The sequence below is a fragment of the Alligator sinensis genome, unplaced genomic scaffold (assembly GCF_000455745.1).
Source record: "Alligator sinensis unplaced genomic scaffold, ASM45574v1 scaffold1298_1, whole genome shotgun sequence".
Lineage (NCBI taxonomy): Eukaryota > Metazoa > Chordata > Crocodylia > Alligatoridae > Alligator > Alligator sinensis.
The window spans coordinates 249,931-270,311 of record NW_005842192.1 but is presented as its reverse complement, the minus strand read 5'-3'; the positions used below and the strand labels follow the sequence as shown (position 1 = coordinate 270,311).

The window sequence follows — 20,381 nt, the reverse complement described above, 5'->3', positions numbered from 1 at the left end:
GGCCTTTGAGAAAGCCAGGCTTTTTCACATTTTCAGTCTTGGCCTGCAACAAAAAAAAAAAAAAAAAAAAAAAAGATAAGCCATTAAAGGAACTATTTTTAAACTAAACACACTGCATGGAGTGGGAAGCCATTTCCTTTTAACTAGTGAATTTTTAATGAACATATAACTTAAAAAAAAAAAATCGTTAAGCTGGGTTGAAGTCAGAGATCGTATGTTCACAATACACTCTAGAACTGGGGAAACCCATTATGCGGTAGTCCTGAAGTGTAAACTAAAACCTTTAGGACTCAGATTGAGATTACTAATTGGTCTGCCTGACCAATGAAAGCTTGAGACCATTTATTTTTGAGAGGTAAAGGATAAATAAGTGTTTAACCATTTCAAGAGACAGCTCCGCTCTTTCTTCTGAGCACAGGAAAAATACTGACCAAACAATAAAACGAACTGGATTTTTGAGAATTGCATCCAATTCCCTTCACTTTTTAGAAGACTTTGTCTGGTTGTCTAGAAAGATGCGAAAAGAGATTGGACACATTCTTGGAGGAAAGGGGCCTCAGCAGCAATTTAGCATGAGAGTTAGAGGTACAGCCTCTGAATCAGAACTTCCTGGACCTTAAAATGCTGGAAGCTGCAAGCAGGATTTAAAATCCTGGTTAGATCCAGTTCACTCTCCCTTTCTACCTCTGCTCTCTGCAGCTATGTGACACAGGAGATTGGGCAAGATGGACCGATGGTCCGACCCAGTAAGCGGCAGTTCCCATGGTCTTAATCAGCCAGGCCTATTACAACCAACATGCCAGACAGGCTCATGAATGAGGTTTTTCCAGTGAGCTTACCCTACTCGTGAGTCATTTCCAATTCATCTGCATGTAGCCAATGAATCTGCTCTAATTTAAGTGCCTATAGGGGGTTGGCACTGGGTGCTGGCTGCAGCCCAGGCTGGGGATTTTGACTGGGTTGTGCCAATGCTCCTGCTGGGACCAAAGCCGGAGGTTCCTGGCTGGAGGGTCTTGCACCTCCACTCAGAGTCACGCCAATCACTACATTTGGGGTCAGGAAGGAATTCTACCCCACAGTCAGTTTGCTTTGGACTTGGGTTATTTTCATTTGTAGCAAGGCATGTGGCCCTCTGCTTGGGATGGCTTGAGTGTGTATTAACAACCTTTTACACAAGCAGGAGGTTGGCTGCCATGGTCCTCTTACTTTACCTGTGGCAGGTAAGGGTACTATGTCTTATGTCGTGTCAGGGTTGAGGGTAGTTTTACCAAGAGTTTAGATTATGGATTTGTATAGGATGGTTTGGATAGGGATGATCCTGCCTCGGGCAGGGGGCTGGACTGGATGACTTCTGGAGGGTCCCTTCTGGCTGACTTCTCTAACAGTCTATAACAAATTTCTATTACAACTCAGTCATCCGTGCCTTTTGTCACCCCCAGGCTAAGCTACTGCAATAAGCTGTACTTGGACCTAATGTTGAAGATCACTTATGTATAATACCACTGTCTGACACAGGCTGGAGGAGGTCAGCATGAAGTGCTGTTGTCTCTCTCCTGGCTGTGCTTGGTTTTGCAAGCAAGTGGCACTGGGAATAATGCAGCACCTTGAACAATGTGGGACCATTATTCAAGAGAGCCTTCTTGTCTCTGCAGCTGACATTTGGATGCTCTCATGATGGAAATGGAAAGGGAGGTTCAGGCTGACAAAGCTTTCCCAGCCTCTCACCTTTTAAAATTCACTTTCTTTATCAGCCTCCCATGGAACCAACGATTAGAAATTTTGGGGGCATGAAGCAAAATGTGCCTATTTGATTTGACTTTTGATCAACCATATTTTTTTCTTTACCTATGGCTCATCTATACACAAAGCATATCACTAACTACACCAACATAATAATACAACCCCTCAGAAGGGATGCAATTATAGTGGTATACAGGTGCTTATGCTGTGCAATTATATCAGTAACAACAACAAGCTACCGTAACTAAAATAGCTGCAACGGGATAAAAATCTGTGTAGACCTGTGATTTGAGTTCCCCGGCTTTTGCCTAAACACAACCTTGGCAACCACCGTTTCCTGCAACCCACCCACGGTGAATTACTTCTGTGCCATGTTATCTTTTAACTTCTGTAAAACAACGCCTAGTTGCTAAGGCTAGAGGCATTATAGTAAATTATTAAAACAGGCACCAGAGGAGTAGTAGCACCATTCATTTGTATCTGCTTATACACAGTAGCCAGTTTGAGCATAAGATTTCCTTTGCAGTATTTTTATCGATAGCAAAATACATTCCGGTTCTAGTTAAGACTACAATAAAAAATGGCTGTTCATTTTTGGCATTTAATCTATGACGTGGAAACAAGCCTGATTTTCAACAAGCCGGGGTGGGGTGGGGGGGTGGAATTATGCCTCTTTCAAAGTGCCTAATATTGGGCACTTAAAATTTGAGGGGGAAAAAAATCACTTGTGAAGATGCAGGCCTACATACCTGCCTAGCCATGATTACACTGTATTAGAGAAGAGGTGCCTTAGGATCCTTTGGTAAAGAGTGTCTAATAAAGACATGTGGAAAGTATTACTTTTGTTCCTACAGATTTGCAGGCAATGTTTTCTGGTTCAAGGTGCCCTGCCTTTTTACACACATATGGCACATATTCACCCACATCTAATTGCAATTGCTGAAGCTAATCTGGCAGCTCTTTTTTTTTTTTTTTTCCCCTTCTGGCAGGATTTCTGGAAAGCTGAATAGCAGGAGTCAGAGCAGGGTGACACCTTAGACACTAACTCATTCAGAGAGGCATAAGCTTTTATATGAGATAATCTACTTGCTTATAATCTCTGATGCAGCACGACAACAGCTCTTGACCCTTATGGCCAAGCTGTCATCTACAAAACCTCTCTGAATAAGTTAGTCTCTAAGGTGCCACCCAGTCTTGCCCTTCCTTCTGCCAGACTTCAGCCTAACGTGGCTAACTACCTCTCCCCAGAAAACTCAATATTAGTGGCACCATAACCATGCACCTACGTCAAAGCATGGAGCCAGCCTATCGATGGTCCTATCATTAGTGACAAAAAAAAAAGTCAAAATCTTTGACTCTCATATTCCCCAATGCATTTTAACAGTAAGGCTTTAAGTTTTTTTTGTACGAATTTCTGGTAGGGAAACTGGCTCAAATACTATTTTTTCACTGTATGTGTATTGTACGGCTGGATCCTGCCAGCAACATTTTGATCAATAGAGTTTTCTAGGGTTTTTTTGGACAAAACCTTGTATAAAATATTACTCATTAGTTAGAACTTGGGCAGTCTGGGTAAGACCTAAGTCAAAGCTGCAATCCAAAGCCTCCGAACCTTGAGCAAAGGGTCTCAGAGCTGAACCCAGACTTGAACAGAGTGGTTGGGATCCATTTGCAAATAAAATAACATGCTGGTTTTAGACAATGCAGGTACTAAATGTTATTCCTGGCTGTAGTAATGTCTTCAAGATAAAAGCCTCGATTTTGAGATATCTACTTCACCTTTTCATTTGCTCCCTCTTTCAGAGGTTTTCTCCCCCCACAGGCAAAACCCGCAAACTTTAAAATAAAGCGAGTTGCGCATTAAAATGACAGAAAAAGGACATTTAAAAACTCTAGGAGCTGGAATGGTTAAAATTAAACAAAGGATGCCTCTTGCATGTGTGTGTCACGGAAGTGTTTTATGAAAATATCAATGATGGAAAGTGTTCAGTCTGTCTGTGCTGTACTGCTCACTAGACAAGGCATAAAAACAGTGAAAGGTCTTGTTTAAAAAAAACAAAAAACAAAAAACCAAAGGTCTTGACTCCCTGTTTGCTAAGGTGGGCAGGAAACACCCTGTGAGGACATCTAAATTGTAATGGTAAAGAACTATTGCCCTACTGCATTAGAGATACTAAATTAAAACCGGCCCCTCCCAGCCTGGGAAACAATTCAGTGCTTCAACTGCAGCACAGTTCCTCTCTTCCCATGTCACTCACGGAGTTAACACAAACCACTACTGAAAATCTCTTGAAACCATACGATCTCTTGAAAGCAAATAGCTATTGCTATTTCTATGTCCTTAAAGCATCTTCTCATTAAGATACATAAGCCAGGTTAGAAAAGTTAATATATGTGTAGGTTAAATGCTTCAAAAGGCAGCAATAGCTTTCTGCCAACCTGCAAAAATTAGTTTTTGCATGGATGGGCCTAGCAACAGCAAGGAAAGAGCCGTCATTTTTTCAAGAACTGTGGGGACCACAGAATAATTCTGTAAATCTGGATTATTTTTTTCGAGGAGTCCCAATATTGCCTGATCAGGTATTGTGTATTGGCTGGACAGGCACTCTTCCTTTCCTCTGCCAGAGGAAGACACTCTCACTTCTTCCAACTGCTAGGCTACACTTCTCTCAAGAGTCACGTGAAAAGCCGATGTTGTACTCACCTCAATTTCTTCTTCTCTATTGCAATCCAGCCAGGAAAGCATGCAAAAGAAAATATAGAAAGAAAGTGTAAATACCAAGCAGAAAAAAGAAAGGTTTGGGGAAGATTTAAAAAAATAATAATAAAGAAGCATGGCAGGGGGGAGAAGGGGGTGCGGATTCGGATACCTTTACTTATAATTAATAACATCTGACTTTCTAAATAGTCCCAGTGTAATAGCTAAGACCCCTTTGAAAACAGGAATAGCAATTTGTTCCAAGTGCTACTTTTCTTAACCACTAATCATATATGCCAAGTACTTTTAAGGGGGAAGCAATTGCAGATGTTCCCTTCAAAGATCAGCAGCATCCCAAACCTTCAACATCCAAGGATTTTTGATAGAGTAGATCTCATTAAAGCAAACAGCCAACTAAAGTGATGCCTTTCTCTGATGCTTTAAGAATTACTCATTGAAACAGAGAGGTGATTAAGATTTTATGATGGTAGATTGAGGGCTTTCAGTGACGAAGTAATGAAAAATCAACTTGAGAAATCTTAGTTCATCTTTGTCTTTCAGTTTTGGCTTCCTCCTTCTGATATGATTAGGAGGAAAAAAAATAATCAAAAGAACCTGTCCTTCTCCAAAAATATCCTCTCCAGCACAACCAACACTACAACATTTACAAAAATGTATTTTTGTACTGCTTGCTAATAGTCTCCAGGGTAACTAATTACAGACTGTAATATAAAAAAATTATATGCAGCACTTGAATTCGCAAGTAATACTATTCTAACTCCTATCCTCTTGATTACTAGAAGATTAAATAGTGCAGTAACATGGATTAACCTCACAAATTTGTGAAGGAAGGAAATTTAGGTCTAAAAGATTTTTTTAGGCTCCTCACACCGTCATGCTACACAAAAGTTAGTAAAGTACTTTCTCCTATAAGGTGGAAGAATAAGAGTGCTATTGCTCGTTCTACTTTTAACTACATGGGAGATGCTCAGGTATTGCACTGATGGGAACCAAGCATTTATTAATATGGAGATAAATACTTGGGTTTTTCCATATCTGTCACTGCAGGTTACCATTTCAGCTTCATTTGTTAAAACTATCCATCAACCTTATTGTTCAAGTGCATTTCAAACACTTTAATATAAGGATATTAGGTGTGTGGGAAGCTTTCTATACATATACACGCACACACATATACACACATACCTTAGAAATGAGTTCTCCCAGCTAAATGCATAAGATGAAGAAATATTTCTAACTGAAGGGGAAATAAAAGATTCCAGGCCTTTTTAAATTAGATCAATTCTGACCCATAATTTACTGCTGGTGCAGAGCTAATGGAGAGAGGATGCAAACATTTTATTTGTGTCACCTAATTTTAAAGCAAAAAGCTAGCTTCCACTTTCTGTACAGTTATGAGAGCAAAGCAGTAGTGACCAGATACTCAACTTAAACTACAATGCTAAACAGTTAAGAACAAGCTAAAAGAAAGATCAATCACCACAATACAGTCCTATCTCTATGAAGACGCACATCCTATTGAAATAGTATTGTTTGCAAGTTATACGTTGCTTTTACAATAGCAATAATAGGCTTTGGGATTTTTTCATTAAGGAAACGTGACCCACAAGTTGAAATGAGCTGTGGGCTACGCAGACAATTTGTGTGTGCTTTAAAGAGGTCGTGAAAGACCTGGATGAATCCTACAGCCCGTTAAGAAAAGCACTTTGATACAAGTTAGTATTTAAAAGGAGGTTTAATTTTAAACAACACAGATGGTGAAGTACTGCAAGCCAGAACCACCATCATTCCTGTGAGTCACATATTCTGAGTGCTAAAAGCAAGTGCTTATGAGGGTCAAAAATACACAGTGAGATATAACCGGGAGTCAACAGATGAGTGTCAAAAAAATACGCAACCAGAATGCACATTATGGCATAACATAATATAGTGAGTAGCGTGGGTGCATGCAAGCTGGTTGTTCTAGAAACAAAAAAAAAATTTCCCCCTAAAAAAAAAAAATCACAGATTTAAAAATAAAAATGGAGTAAGCAAGCAAAAAAAGGAGTAGAGCAGAGGATAGATTTTTAAGTCAATCGTTTGTTTATAATCAACCCTGTTGTGGGGGAGGGAGCAGCAATTAGTCGAGAGGAATTATCCAAGACGGTGCAGAAGTGCCCTGCACATGCTAATGTACACATCGCTGCTATGGCTTTCATCCTTCAAGGATCTCCAAGCAATGAAAAAGATTCGGGGTTAAGGCTTCAGAAGCACTAACATGACTTAGTAGGTTCGGGGCATGCCGTTGTAGACGTACTGAGATCAGAGCTAGGCAGCCGGGTGTCTAGTCCCAGGAACAGAGGGACTTCAGCAGGCAGGGTCAGCGAGCTTCCCCGATGGCATTGCTCCACCACTCCCGACGCCCAAGTGGGCTGCTTGAACCCCACACAGACATGCCTACGCTGCTCTGCACCACTGCTATGATGGCACGTACCGAGATAGTCATTCCAACATCCACGTTCAAGGTGACTTGGGCAGAAGGCAGGGTAGGTTTCCACCTTATAGACTAAGTCAGACTCAAGTATTTTACAAAGGCCTGAATTAACAATTTAGTTTAAAATGGTGCTCAAGCTTCGACAGTACTTTTGAAAGCTTGACTATAAGTCTCAACACCACCTGGGAGGGTAAACTGAGGCAAAGAACTGTTATGTACCTTGACCCAGGGAGTGTCTACATGTTGCCTTATAGTACCATTGCTACAGTGTCATGCTTTGCTGCTTCCTTTTGGAAGTACTGAAGCACCGTGCCGTACAAGTGGTTACTGCACCGTGTGTGGCACAGGGTAGATTTTGCTGTTCAGTCGCTGTAGCAGTGTGCTATACCTGGGGAGCGTGCCACTACAGTAATGTAGCTGCAATCCAGTGCAGACACACGATTGCTACATAGCGTGTCGCTATGTCGCTGTACGGCGATGTGTAGACGCGCCCCTAGAGTCATAACATCGGTGCAAGGCTGGCGATGCAACCCAGGGGTTTGGCAATGTGATGTTCGGGTGACTATACCCCGTTGTCTCTAGCGCGTCACAATACGACAAGGTGCAGAGGAGGTAACAGGGACTCCTAAAACCAGAAAAAGCACACATGCAGAGAGCCTTAAAGAAAGGGCAGTCACTTTGGCAGCAAGGAACATTAATACCCACTTTGCTTCCATTTCTAATAGAATATCTCAGTTCACTACAGATTTCCCAGGCAAACGTATGAATGCCCACAGCTCATCTACTCTCCTGCAATGAATGACCACAACAGTCTCAGCACTTAACACCTTTTGTACTTCTGGCAAGCAAGAAAGCTGTTCCATAATGGGATGCTGCTAGATAGTCCCCAATTCCCGGGCAGAGTCCCTAGCGTTTAGTGAGGTTAAATGGTCAAAATAAGTCCTGTGCAGAAAGATCCCGCGCTTAAAAAAAGCTGCAAGCCTTGAGCAGTCTGAGGAACGGTTAGCAGGCAAAGACACAAGCCCAGATTTAGTAAATGGACACGGCGCAGGTCTGAAATGTTTCCCGTTTTATAGCCAACTGTTTACTCTCCCTCCTCTTTTCTTTTTTTAAAAGAAACCATTGACAGAGACTTCTATATAAAACATGGACGCAGCTGGCTTTAGTGACACCACCACAAGGTACTAGCACTTGACAAGTAAGTTTGCCAGTAAATCTTTAGTTTATGCCCAACAATTCAGGTGTTGAAATGCACGCTGGGAGAACAACTCCTTCTCCCCACTTCTTCTCCATCTCGCAATCCAGCCACACGTGTTTTCTGTGTCAACTGGGCAGTACCTGAGCAGTTGAGGAAAGCCAAAATGGTAAAAGGACTCCAGAAAGAGGATAATTCTGACCTAGTATTTACACTCAATGAAGTCTAACTCGCAGCAGTTCTCTATGATTTGAGCAAATACCATATTTTCTTGCATACAACACAGCCCCGAGTAAGCTACACACCTTGTTTTTGAAAGGCAGAATGAAGAAATAGAAGATTTTTGCTTCTAGTAAGTAACCGAGTAGCAGCAGCTATGGAGCTGAGCCTGCTCCCTGCAGACTTTACTCGCCCTTTTGCCGGCTAAGTGAGCTTACTATATTTCCTCACTTATAATACACACCCTAATTTTCAGCAGCTGGTTTATGGGAAAACATTGTGTTGTACCCAAGAAAATACGATAGCAAGAGGGGAAGGAGAATTAAAGTATTAACAGAGCAGAGCAATAAGGAACAAGCTTAGGTTTACTCTACTATAAATCTGATATATTCTCAGAATCTTATCTGAAGTTAATTGATACTGGTGGGAGAAAAAGTAGTAAGGTGCTTTCACTGTCATGGTACTTCAGCCAGCAATGAGAAAACTGAGCTTGCAGCAACAAGCTGCTCTTTCAACATAACACGATGAAGCTAAGCTGACCTGCACCCGGGTCTGCTGCATCTTGGGAAAACTATTTTCTTGCACAGCATTTTTAAGTTGAGAGGTAGCAGGTGATGCTGCCAACCACAAATTAAATTCAAAACACCCTTCCTACACTTCACATCAACAATATACAACAGCTTCCAGAAATAACAAGTAACCTGTTTTTAGCCTGAAGTTCGTTCATTAGCTGCCTACTACTCTAGCTTTCAACTCATTCAAAAATTTCATAGGACTAGATTTGAAAGAGAAAACAGCACAACAAAAAGGCAGAAAAGTCCAAGGACATCACAGTAACTACGATATAAACCTATGTTTTTTGTGATAGCACGCAATCTAACCCAAGACTGTTACGGCAACCTTCTTTCCAGTAAATTTCCTGTATTGCATTATATAAATACAAGAACACATTCCCATAACATTGTACACGGATCTACTTTAGTCTCACCCCACCTGATAGAAGATAGTTTGCTTCTTAAAAGATTTTTAAAATGTCAAAGTTGAAATCAAGCTTTCAACTGAAGACAGCTATGATGAAGTTTATGGCAAGTAGGACTCTGATGGATACAATATTAGTAGCCATTTATTTGCTTATTGCAATCTTATGGAAAACGCTTTAAACGCTAGCCCCAAAATCACAGGTTATAAAGCACATTTAAAAGAACTATTTTGACAGCCTGAGAGCTAGAGTGAAATGTGTTTTTCTCCAATGAAGTGGCAGAGACATGTGCAAGTGGATATAACCAACCCAAGCACCACGCCTGCCTCTGGCTGCCTTCTGCGGTACCTGGGAATCCAGGTACTTACCCAGCACGCAACCTCTGACCCATGCCACGTTAGCCAGGGGCTTCGTAATCCCGAGACTTTCCCCCCAGATAGGCAACAGCTCATGTGTTTCTTTTATCAATAATTTGTTTTGTGCCTCTACTCCGTAGCACCTCCCATACAGCGTACAAACAGGCTTTGCCTACATTAAAGAACATTACCCAGAATTTTTACTTAAGACATTACCAGTGCAAGCCATAATACAGAGCAGGGGCAGGCAACCTACAGCACCCATGCCACGTGAAGGCACATGCATGGATAGCGGGGAAGGGGCCAGGGCTGTGCTGCCGCAACTAGGATCAGGCCCCTGGCGGCTCCCCCCGCCGGGCGTCCCTGGCATGCCAACATCTTACAAAGTTGAGGCTGCGGGTGTTTTTGGAGCTCTGCCCAAAAACGTCACCAACCCCTGATATAGAGTCTATATTGCAGATAAAAGTCTGGCGGTTTTCAGCATTTCTGTCCCTCGAGGCCCACAAGCTTCTTGAGTTGCGCGAGTATGGAAGGAGCACTTCCCCCGTACGATTCAACCAAAATCTTTAGAAAACACCTGAAAAAAGAAACCACAAAATGTGACTGGTTTTGCATGGTCTTCATTGAGGAAGAAAGGATCCAGCCTTGAAGAAAGACTGCTCAGTATATTTTTGAAGCTCCAAATTAACACATAGGATGTACATTTTTTTCCTCATTTTTCCTTCTAATGCATAAACCTAGCCTTAGGCGGCCAGGCGGCTGAAGTGTTTCCAAGGGCTTTCTAGCATTTCTGGAAAGAGACGGACACTAGCATAAACCTGACAAAAACCAGAACTCAATATTTAGGAATCTTCAAAGCTTAGAAAGTTAACGTGACTTCTGTATATTTTTATAGGACTGACTGCACAGGAAGATGTGACAACTATACTTAAGTAACTTGATTTTTATAGGGACTGAGCACTTGACATTACTCTTGAAAGGGAATGACAGAAGCATTTCTCTTCATTGGGGCTAAGCAAAATATAGCGCATATGCCACGCAACAGAGTCAGAGCTCTGCCCATACCACAGCTTTTTTGCTGTTCTTATTAATACCCATCTCGCTCCAAGAATGATTGACAAGTTTACAAAGAGTCCCACTAAATATCACTTACTAAAATCACATGTAAATGCAAGTTCACACTAAACGCAGTCAGGTGTTGTAAGCTCTTCAGGTCAAAAATAAAATTAAAAAAAAAAAAAATATGACCAACTCACATTCCTGATACTTAAAGTGAAAACCAACAGATTGATTTCTGGCGCCCTTCCATGCACACGTTCTTTCAAGAACTTGGATCCATCACATGGAGACTGAGAGACCAAAAGGAATTTTTCTTCTTAAAAAGACTTCACTATTTTTAATTTCTTAACTTGAGGAACTTGATTTCTCAGCTTTAAATGTTAACTTTTAGGTTCAAAAAACTTACAAATTATTGTTCACGTAAACTAATGCTGCAAATCATGAGAGACTAAAGTTCAAAAACTGAATTGGAAAATTTTGCAGGCAGAAAGATATTTTCCTATCCTTGAGTCACTGAATCACTAGAGAAGTCGCTGCCTCCCCCGCAACCCCCGCTCAAGGCAAGATCATCCCCGTCTAAACCATCCCAGCCAAGCGTTTAACTAACGCTTCAAAGCTTGCACAACACTCACCTCTGGGAAATCCAGTGCTTAGCCACCCTCATAGTTATAAAGTTCTTCCTATTATCTAACCTAAATCTCCCTTGTTGCAATCTAAGTCCACTACTTCTTGTCCAGTCTCCACTGGACAAAATGAACAACTGATTGGCATCCTCTTCCTACAACGACCCTTTTTGTATTTGCAGGCTGTTATCAAATCTTCCCCCTCGCTCTTCTCTTCTCTAGACTAGACCATGCGAATTCTTACAACTTTTCCTTATGCCACACCTTGGAGGCCTCGAATCCTTCTTGCTGTTCTCCTCTGGGCTATCTCCAGCTGGCGAACCCATCTCTTAAATTGCAGGGACGCAATACTGCAGGCGAAGTCTCACCATTGCTGAATTACAGCGAAAGGATTACTTCCCATGATGTGTATGTAACGCTTCTCTTAACTCTCTTAACTCTCCGCTCCCCAGTGTTGTACTGACGACGTGTTCAGCTTGTAAACAATTAAGGGCCCCCCAGCAAATCTTCTGCATTTTAGCCCGTCGTTCCCCATTCTGTATTTATGCATGTAATGGTTCCTTGCTAACGGCATCTCTTTACAGTTATCTTTAAGGAATAGCATTCCATTTATTGCAGACCATTTCCCCCCATTTATCCGCAGCATTTAATCTTAATCCCGGCCTCGTGTGTCTGCTCAGATCAGTCATCCAGAAATTTGGTAGTACGCATACACTCAACTTCACCATCCAAAAAATGAACAAAGACACTGAACATTGGTGGATCCACCGCGGGGTCCTGCGAAATCCCCCACCCTTAATACCTCCTCTCAGCTTAACACCAAGCCACTGATCGCTACTCTGTGCACTATTAGCAAAGCCAGCGTATAGCCATTTTGTGGTGGTTTCATCTAGATCATCCTTCCTTAGCTTATTAATGAGAATGGCAAAAGAGACCATCTCAAAAGCCATACTACATCAAGATGCATCCCATCTACTGCTCCCCCGTCTACATAGGTGAAAACTGCATTTCTGTCCCAGAAAGAAATTATATTACTTAAAGGGCTTTTACTTATAACAAATTCACATTGGTGCTGCCTTATCACCCTGTTACTAAGTGCTTCCAAATTAATTCATTGGAGATGTGCTCCAATCTCTCTCTGGCTATTGCAGTTAGCGTGTCCCATCTGTAATTCTTTGCATCCTTCATTTTACATTTTTAAAATATGGGCAATCTATTCGCCCTTTTCCGGTCTTCTGCAACCTCACACGACCCCCGGGACCTGTCAGACAGAACATATCCTATGGCTCTGCAATTGCTTCAGCCCATTCTTCAAGTACCGCAAGATGAATCTCATCAGACCATGATGATCTGAAAACATTTAGCCTATCCAAATAATCATTAACTTGTTCTTTTTTACATGCATGGTGAAGTACTTACCCCCCTTCCCTTGTCCTTGAGACAAACTGTTCTCATCACCTGACAGCAAAGCATTTTTGTGAAATAAATACAGGATCACCAAGTACTTCGAGCTACTTCATTGTCCATTATTAGCTTCCCTTCTCCCTAGTAAGGGACCTCCACTTTCCTTGCCCCTCCTCACTTCTAATACATTTGTTAAATGCTTTCTGTTATGTTTTATGATCCATCCTTGCTAGCCATCTCTCCATTTGTGCTTTGGCTTCTCTAATTTTGTCCCTACCTGTTTCTATTTTACTCTTATCCTCACCCTTAGCAATGAAGGCAAGTTCCCACTTTAAAAAACACCTTTTTAAGTTTCGGGTCATTGAAGAGATCATGGTTTAGCCAACCAGCTGTATTACTGCACTGACTATTTGCATATTATTGCCCTGAAAAGACAGAATAGGGTCTCTTGCATATCATACTAACTGCCATTTCAACCTTTTTTTTTTTTTTTTTTATTACACCGTGCTTTAGTGGCTTTTTCTTAGCCACAAACTTTTTTTTGTTTAAACTTAATATTTTATGGAAGCTTAACTCATTTGCCAGTGTATGGTAAAATCACCTTCTAGTCAGACACACAGAAAACACTACTACAACAACCGCACAGACTCATCTTCGACTCTAAGGGCACAGCCTATGGTCTTCAGTGATACTCTTATAAAACAAGAGATTATTTTTTCACATGGGATGGCTTTCAGACACTGCTGGGTTGGGGTTGGGAAGTCATGGCAGTAACGGGGTTGAGCACCTAGATCCATTACACACAAGAGAAGCCAGAACCCTAAGCTCAGTCTGTACCTGCTGCTTTCTAAGACCTGAAGAAGGGTGCTTTGTACCCCAAAGCTTGTCAAACCTCTCTCTTAGGATCCTAGACAATGAGAGTGGGAAGGGACCTCAGGCGGTCACATCTAGTCCAACCTCCTGCTCAAAGGAGGACCAACTATACAGTTGGGTTCAATAAAAAAAAAATATCACAAAAAAAACCTTGGCTCTCATATATATGTCCTGAACAATCACAGTTACAAAAAACCTACAACCCTACTATCCTTTTCATAACTTTCACGATGCAAGTCAGTACAAAACTGTCCCTCCTTTTAAAATGTGTTCATCAATGATTCGCTTCACTATGGCCTCTTCTCTTCAGCAGGTTTCACAAATCCTCCCCGTCACATAGCTTCTAGAGAAAGAAAGTACATGCCTCACAATGAACAAAGCAACACCACACTAGAAGCCTTCAGCCTCAAGAAAAGATGCCTTGAACATTATTTTTCTTTGCCTTGGCTACTCAGTGAGCTGTGAACGCAGAAGCCAACTCACAGAAAAGGTCAATATAAAAAGGTTTTACATTTTTCAGTAGACAAGTAATTTGTGCTATTTACTGCCAACATATGATACTGAACGTTATTCTAAAAGAAAATTTTGGAGACACATTTTAGTATTGAAGAGTGGACTGATCTCAATGCTAATTGAAATAACAGTTTTAAATCACAGTTTCCATTTCTGCTTTAAAGAAGTTTGCTTTCCCTTGGATGATAACTATTCAAGATGATAAATTTAGCCTTTACACTTAATCAGGAACTTTTCCCTAACTAGGAGATATAACATCTACACACATGTATTTATGCAAATATACAGCTTTGCAGGAATTTATTTCAATTTAAGTTTTTACATTTTTATAATGCTACAAATTAGTAAGTGATGCATCTATTTACTAGCTTATTTTTTACATGTTGAACTTGAAACTGATATTTCATTAAAAAGGCTCAAAACCAGCCTTTTTAAATTAAATATCTAACGTGGTGGGTACATAAGAAAAAAGTTTGCTTATAAAGATGCGTTTTGTATTTAAAATCAAGTTATTAAAACAACAAAGAAGTGTTATTATAGTTTGGGAACTGAACAGATCGTTTCCGATTACCACATCTTTCAAGATTTTAAGACCAGAAGACCACAACCCCTTGCACCTAATTTTCATTCACAGACCGGAAGAGAACAAACTTGCCTCCTTCTTCAGTTCCCAATAGGTTTTGCAGCTCAGAATAAACCAGACATTGCACTGAACTTACTCAATACATTGCAATGAAGAAAATAGTCTCTCTCCACCTGTAGAAGTGGTTGCTGATGTTAATACCTGGCTTCCTATTTCAACCAAGTCTTGTTCCAGATACTTAACCATCAACTCCCTCAGTTCAGTTGTGTGACCTTCTGTAAAACTTGAGCAGCAAACATTAACTGCTCAACTATTACTTACTTAATTTAGATGACTAATAGCTTAGAGTGAGGTTCGGCTTTAGTATCATTTGAATGCAGGGTAGATTTGTACCACGCAGACTAACCCAAGTAGATATATATATCATAAGCTTTCATGAGCTGACGCTCTTTTTACCAGATGCTGTAAAAGGATGTACAGAAAGCAGAGTACAAGGAGAGCAAAATTAGAATAGAAAAGAAGAGGTAAGGGGGAGAGAGGGATAGGAGTGGAGGAAGGGAGGGGGCAGTGCTGAAAGAAGCAGTAACCCCACAGGCTTATATAAGCTGGCAAATAGCCTTATTTAATTTACACTTGCCTTTATTTAAGAATCAAACTTTTCTTAAAGGGTGGAAAAATATAAGTGACTTTAAGAAAAGCTTGATTCTTAAATAAAGGTAAGTGTAAATTAAATAAGGCTATTACTTATTGGTATAAGGCTGGGTCATGTCTACTTTAGAAGCACTTTCCTGGGAAACTGCGATACAATGCTGGCAAGGCTCTCCTACTGTGGACACAGCTGTATTTTGTGCAGGTATAAAGTAATTCCCAGAAAAAAACCCAAAAAACAGTGCTGGTATTAAGTACTGTTTTGCAGAATTACTGCATCTGTGATGAGGGCTTCTGCTGGCACCTGTTCACATATGCAATGAGCCAAGGTGTAAAAACAGGTGTCCAACACAGACCTTGGGCACTAAGCTGACTGGCAACAATGCACGGTGCTAGTCCTGACCTGGCAGGCCCACTCTTGATATGGGGGAGTAAAAGCTGCAGTTCACACTCCACCTCCTCTCCAGCCCAGGCCTGCCCCATACAACTACCAACATGAATGCTGATGGGTACCATTAGACTTGGTAAGATCTGAAACACGACTAGCAGCATGTATGGAACAAGACCTCCTCAAATCGTTTCACCTGCCCCACTGAATCGCCAACTCCTGATGCCACTTTTATTAGACCCCCACACTAAGCTGAATTTGAATCAACTGAAAAAGCACAGGGCTATGTTGCTATTAAACCCTAACCACACAGTTTCTGTACCTTTTGTTTTCAGCAGGCATGTCGACATGAGACAATTTAAGGTGCATTAGGGTGTACATCTACACATGCGTACCCTTAATGCGCTTTAAAAACGGCGATTTGAGGCTAACTGCACCTAAATTTAACACCTGCAAATGCAGGTATCAAATTTAGGCACAAATAGTTAAAGCATATTAATACAGGTGTAGACACGTTAAAGCGCATTAACTGGGTGTGTGGACTAACTTGGGACTAACTTTGGTTCCAAGTCAGTTCACATGCAGCATTAATGCGTTTCAATGCCTGCATGTGCAGACACCTGACTAAACCCACTTAATGTGCATTAAATTTAAGCACACAAATGCATGTGTAGACGTGCCCAACATAAAGCATTATAGCCTGACTGCAGAAGTAAAAAATCATAGACTCTACATCAGCACAAGCAATGCCTTTACATGGCCCTGAAGCAGCTCATGAGCTGCTGGACATAATGAGATGGCATTATTCATACTCAGAAGCTATACACAGACAAATAAATTCCCAAGTCATTTATCATTTCTGTCACTCAACTGCCAAATCGGTGCAACTATTCACAAAAGAAAAGCAAATCCAAAGGGTTGTAACCTTTTTTGGCTGGTTTATCCACAACATACCTGGAGATCAAAAACTAGTAGGAATTAGCACAGTTTTTGCAGCGAGCAAAAATAAATATGTCGTGCTAAATTACTGCGAGTCAGTTTGTAGCTAACACTATTTCTGATACACAAGTATGTCCTTGCTTCCAAAAAAACCCACACAATCACAACTGGATTAGGTCACTGTGACAAAGGGAGAAAGGTAGAGAATCCAATTACTTCTCCTCTGAACCCACACATGCAAAAAGAAGAGAGATTGCAATAATAGTCTCCGGCATCCTCCTGGAGAGATACGCACCCCTGAAGCAATATAAAAATATTAAATCAATCTGGTTTCAAGTATCCACTCTATCCTCAATTTGCAACCTCCTAATACCAAACCTATTACACTCCGCTTGTCAGCCCTTGCCATTTTTCTAGACCGTATTCCTATTTTTGAGGCAGCTTTCCTCTGATTTACAACACACCAGAAAAAGTGACCATCTATGCAAGGTAAACTGCAAATCTGAGGTAAGCAAAAAGCACACGCAAGGACATTTTCCCCCCCTTTCATTTCTCCTTGGCAGGACTCTCCTACAGCAGTGCCAAGTGGTGCCATGCATGGTTGCTGGTATGTAGTGCAGAATTTCTTACAAGTGATGAGCCACTGGCACAGATATCAACTTCTAATCCCAAATTAATATTTTTCCTTTAATGTATATTAAAAACCACCACTGTAAACAAAATTAGATGGACGCTGAGCACTGACACTGCTGAAGCGGCAACAAAAAGATGAAGGGACTGATCTTATTCCATTCCCTTGACATCTAAGTGGTATGGAGGTATCTCAGTGTGATCCTATCCCAACACGCTCAAGTCCCTGAAAAACCAATAACACAAAGAGGTGGGCGAGTCCTCCTCGCTGCTTTTTGAGATGTCGTCTGCAGGCAACAAAGAAAGCAGTTCACAAAAAGCGATGCTTTTTTGGTTTTCAAGGGCTCGAGCACGGTGGAATAGGACTGTGCTTGGATGCCGAATGGGTGGAAAAGGATCCAGCCCTAAGAGACTCAAGTAATACATCTGCCAAGTCTGACATGCACGGTATCTCAAGTGGACAAGAGCCACTAAGAACAGACTCAAAAGGGATTAGAGAACAATATGGAAACCTTATAGCTCTATAAATTTTTATGATGATCATTTAAACTCCATCCTTCACAGCTGGAAGGAATACTCGATACTGGCACTAGTGAAAATGCTTGTTCTTGGCCAACTGGCAGCCTCAAAGCTGTCCTAATGGAGGCAATTCTGTGCTAGCAACCAAATAAACGGTGCCTCTAGTTCCAGAGGTAAGTAAGTGGGAGGAAGAACGACTATCCTAGCAAAGGTCTGAGCTGATTTGGTAGGAGTAACTAAAGTCTGAGACAAGGAAAAAGATGGATAGGTGGAGAAAAAGGTCCTGCTTTGAAAAGCATTTGATTTTTTACTGCTATGCTAAAAAGGAGACAAAAGGAAAGTGGGTCAGAAAAAGCAAAGGCAGGCAAGAACACCTGAAAAAATCCAGACACTATTACTTTATCAGCTGCTATTTATACATTATAAGGTTAAAATATTAGGATTTTAGAGCAGCTAGAGCATTTTGCTTCGGGAAGTAGAGACTCAATCACTACGATAACGCCAACATCCAGCGGCGCCTGATTTTTTTTATTCGTTTGTTTTTTGAATAGTACAAATCACAGGGCCCTCAAACTTCCCCTTGCCTAGGATCACCCTGACCTGCAAGATGTGCACAGCTCTCTCCACTTCACCCTCTCCTCCCATTTTGTTCAGCACCAGGAGATGCCTAAATAAGAAAGAAAATGAGTACTTAAGTTTTAAATCTTGACAGGAATCATCATAAGCGATGTTGTTGTCATGGCAGCTGTGTAAAGGATTACCAACCAGGAACACAGCAAGGAAATCAACGGCTGTGCGTGGACAATGAAGAAAGGCGGAGAACGAAAGAGACGCCACAGTCCAGCTGAGACAGCATGGAAAAGCAAGAGGAGGATATTAAAATCAATCAGAACTAGTCAGGTACCAATTCACCGTCTAGTAGATACACCAGGCAGCATGGCTTGTCCCCTTGTCTGTATTTGTCCGCAGGCATGGAAAGGCACGGAAAAGCAAAGGTGCCTACTGGGAATGGGCAGCGTACACTTAGAGCAATACAACAAACAATCCACAGCTTTCTATCAAGCACTGTCAATCCACCTGCAGTTGAAATAGGAGAAAGATATACTATAATTTGACTGATGCCATGTAAACATACCCACAAAAATGACTGCTCTCATGTCTCTCGCTGTAGAGTAAAAACTTGCAAGAAAAGTTATAAAATCATTTGTAACAGGTAGAGAGAGAAGGGGCGCTCCATCAAATGAACGCTGTGTACGAACTCCGAACGTTGAGTGATGTTATCTGCACCAGAGTAACTTGGTATTTGCAAAGTGCCTGGCAAACTCCTAACTTCTCCAATTCTTCTCTCTGACCTTTCAAATATTTTAGCAGGTCCCTGGAAGCCTGAAATTAAAACCTACTTTCTAGAGCCAAGTCTTGTACTGGACCTCAGAAGATTTGGGTTCAGTTTCTCTGCCTGCCCAATTGGTAAGAACGAAAGTATTGCCATTCACTGGCTCAGACCATGGCGTGTCTTTTACTGTGTCGGGCTGGGGCAAGGCAGCACCGAGTGCCATCGCAAACTACTCCACGACAACATCCAAGCTATTGCCAAGCCAGGCGTGCACTGTCTGGCTCGCTGTGGCAGCGTGAAGTGCATCTCTGGCCTCATCAGCAAGGAGACCCACAAGGTGCTGAAGGTCTTCCTGGAGTATGTCAGCCGCAACGCTGTCACCTACACAGAGCACATGCCAACCACAAGACCGTCACCACCACGGACATGTCTATGCACCGAAGTGCCAGGGTTGCACCCTGAACGGCTTTGGTGGCTGAACTCTCACTCCCAAAACCCACATCCTGCCGTGGTAGCAAGCAAATGTTACTAGGAAGAATGAACTGGGTCTACCCAGGGTTCCCCCCCCCCCACTGTTCCTCTCTTACTTGAAGCCTCCAGCATTTAAGGTCTAGGAAGCTCTAATTCAGAGGCTGTTGCTTAAACTCCTATAAATCCCCAATTCCCTGGCTAACCCCATTACAGTCCTAACCCAGCTCCCAGCATTGCATTTTAATTCCGCCTCTTCACTTATTCATTTATTTTATTTAGTATAAATACTACAAAATATTTTTAAAAATTAATTAAAATCACAGGGAATTACCTAGATTTTACAAAAATAAGCATGGCCGGGGGGGATGTAAAAAAGTTTCACCATTTCTACCCAAAAGCCTGTTTGAAATTCACCTTCTTTCATTTCACCAAACTACTGTCGAGGGGGAGTCTTAAGTACTTGTATAATATGAGCTCGACTTTTTCCTCCGATTCATTTTAAGCATACAAAGTAGGCCTACCAAAACACAGAATGGCTATGCGCATAATAATGACAACATAAATATTCCATCAGACACCATCCCAGGAGAGCTAATAAACTTACGAAGGAAAATGCTTATGGCCACAAAACTGACACCTAACAGGAGGAAGCAACACGGGCCTAAAGACTGTGCTGAAAATGAAACATCACAAAGAATAATCATTACGCAAACTCAG

The 20,381-nt window shown here is 41.5% G+C and overlaps 1 protein-coding gene across 6 annotated transcripts in view; it reads right to left on the bottom strand.

The window, feature by feature from the left end:
- The window catches only part of SETD2 (SET domain containing 2), a 116,696-nt gene extending 96,925 nt beyond the window's left edge, over window positions 1-19,771 (bottom strand). For 3 of the 6 annotated variants that reach the window (XR_003094712.1, XM_025207373.1, XM_025207374.1), the window contains exon 1: window positions 4,445-19,766. Coding sequence is in view for 4 of the 6 variants with exons in the window: in XM_025207373.1 (XP_025063158.1) it covers window positions 4,445-4,576 (132 nt within the window). In the remaining 2 variants the exon portion in view is untranslated. Of the gene's footprint in view, window positions 1-4,444 lie in introns of all 6 variants that reach the window. The other 3 variants (XR_003094713.1, XM_025207372.1, XM_014521212.2) reach the window with 3 other exon arrangements.
- Window positions 19,772-20,381: the final 610 nt, after the last annotated feature.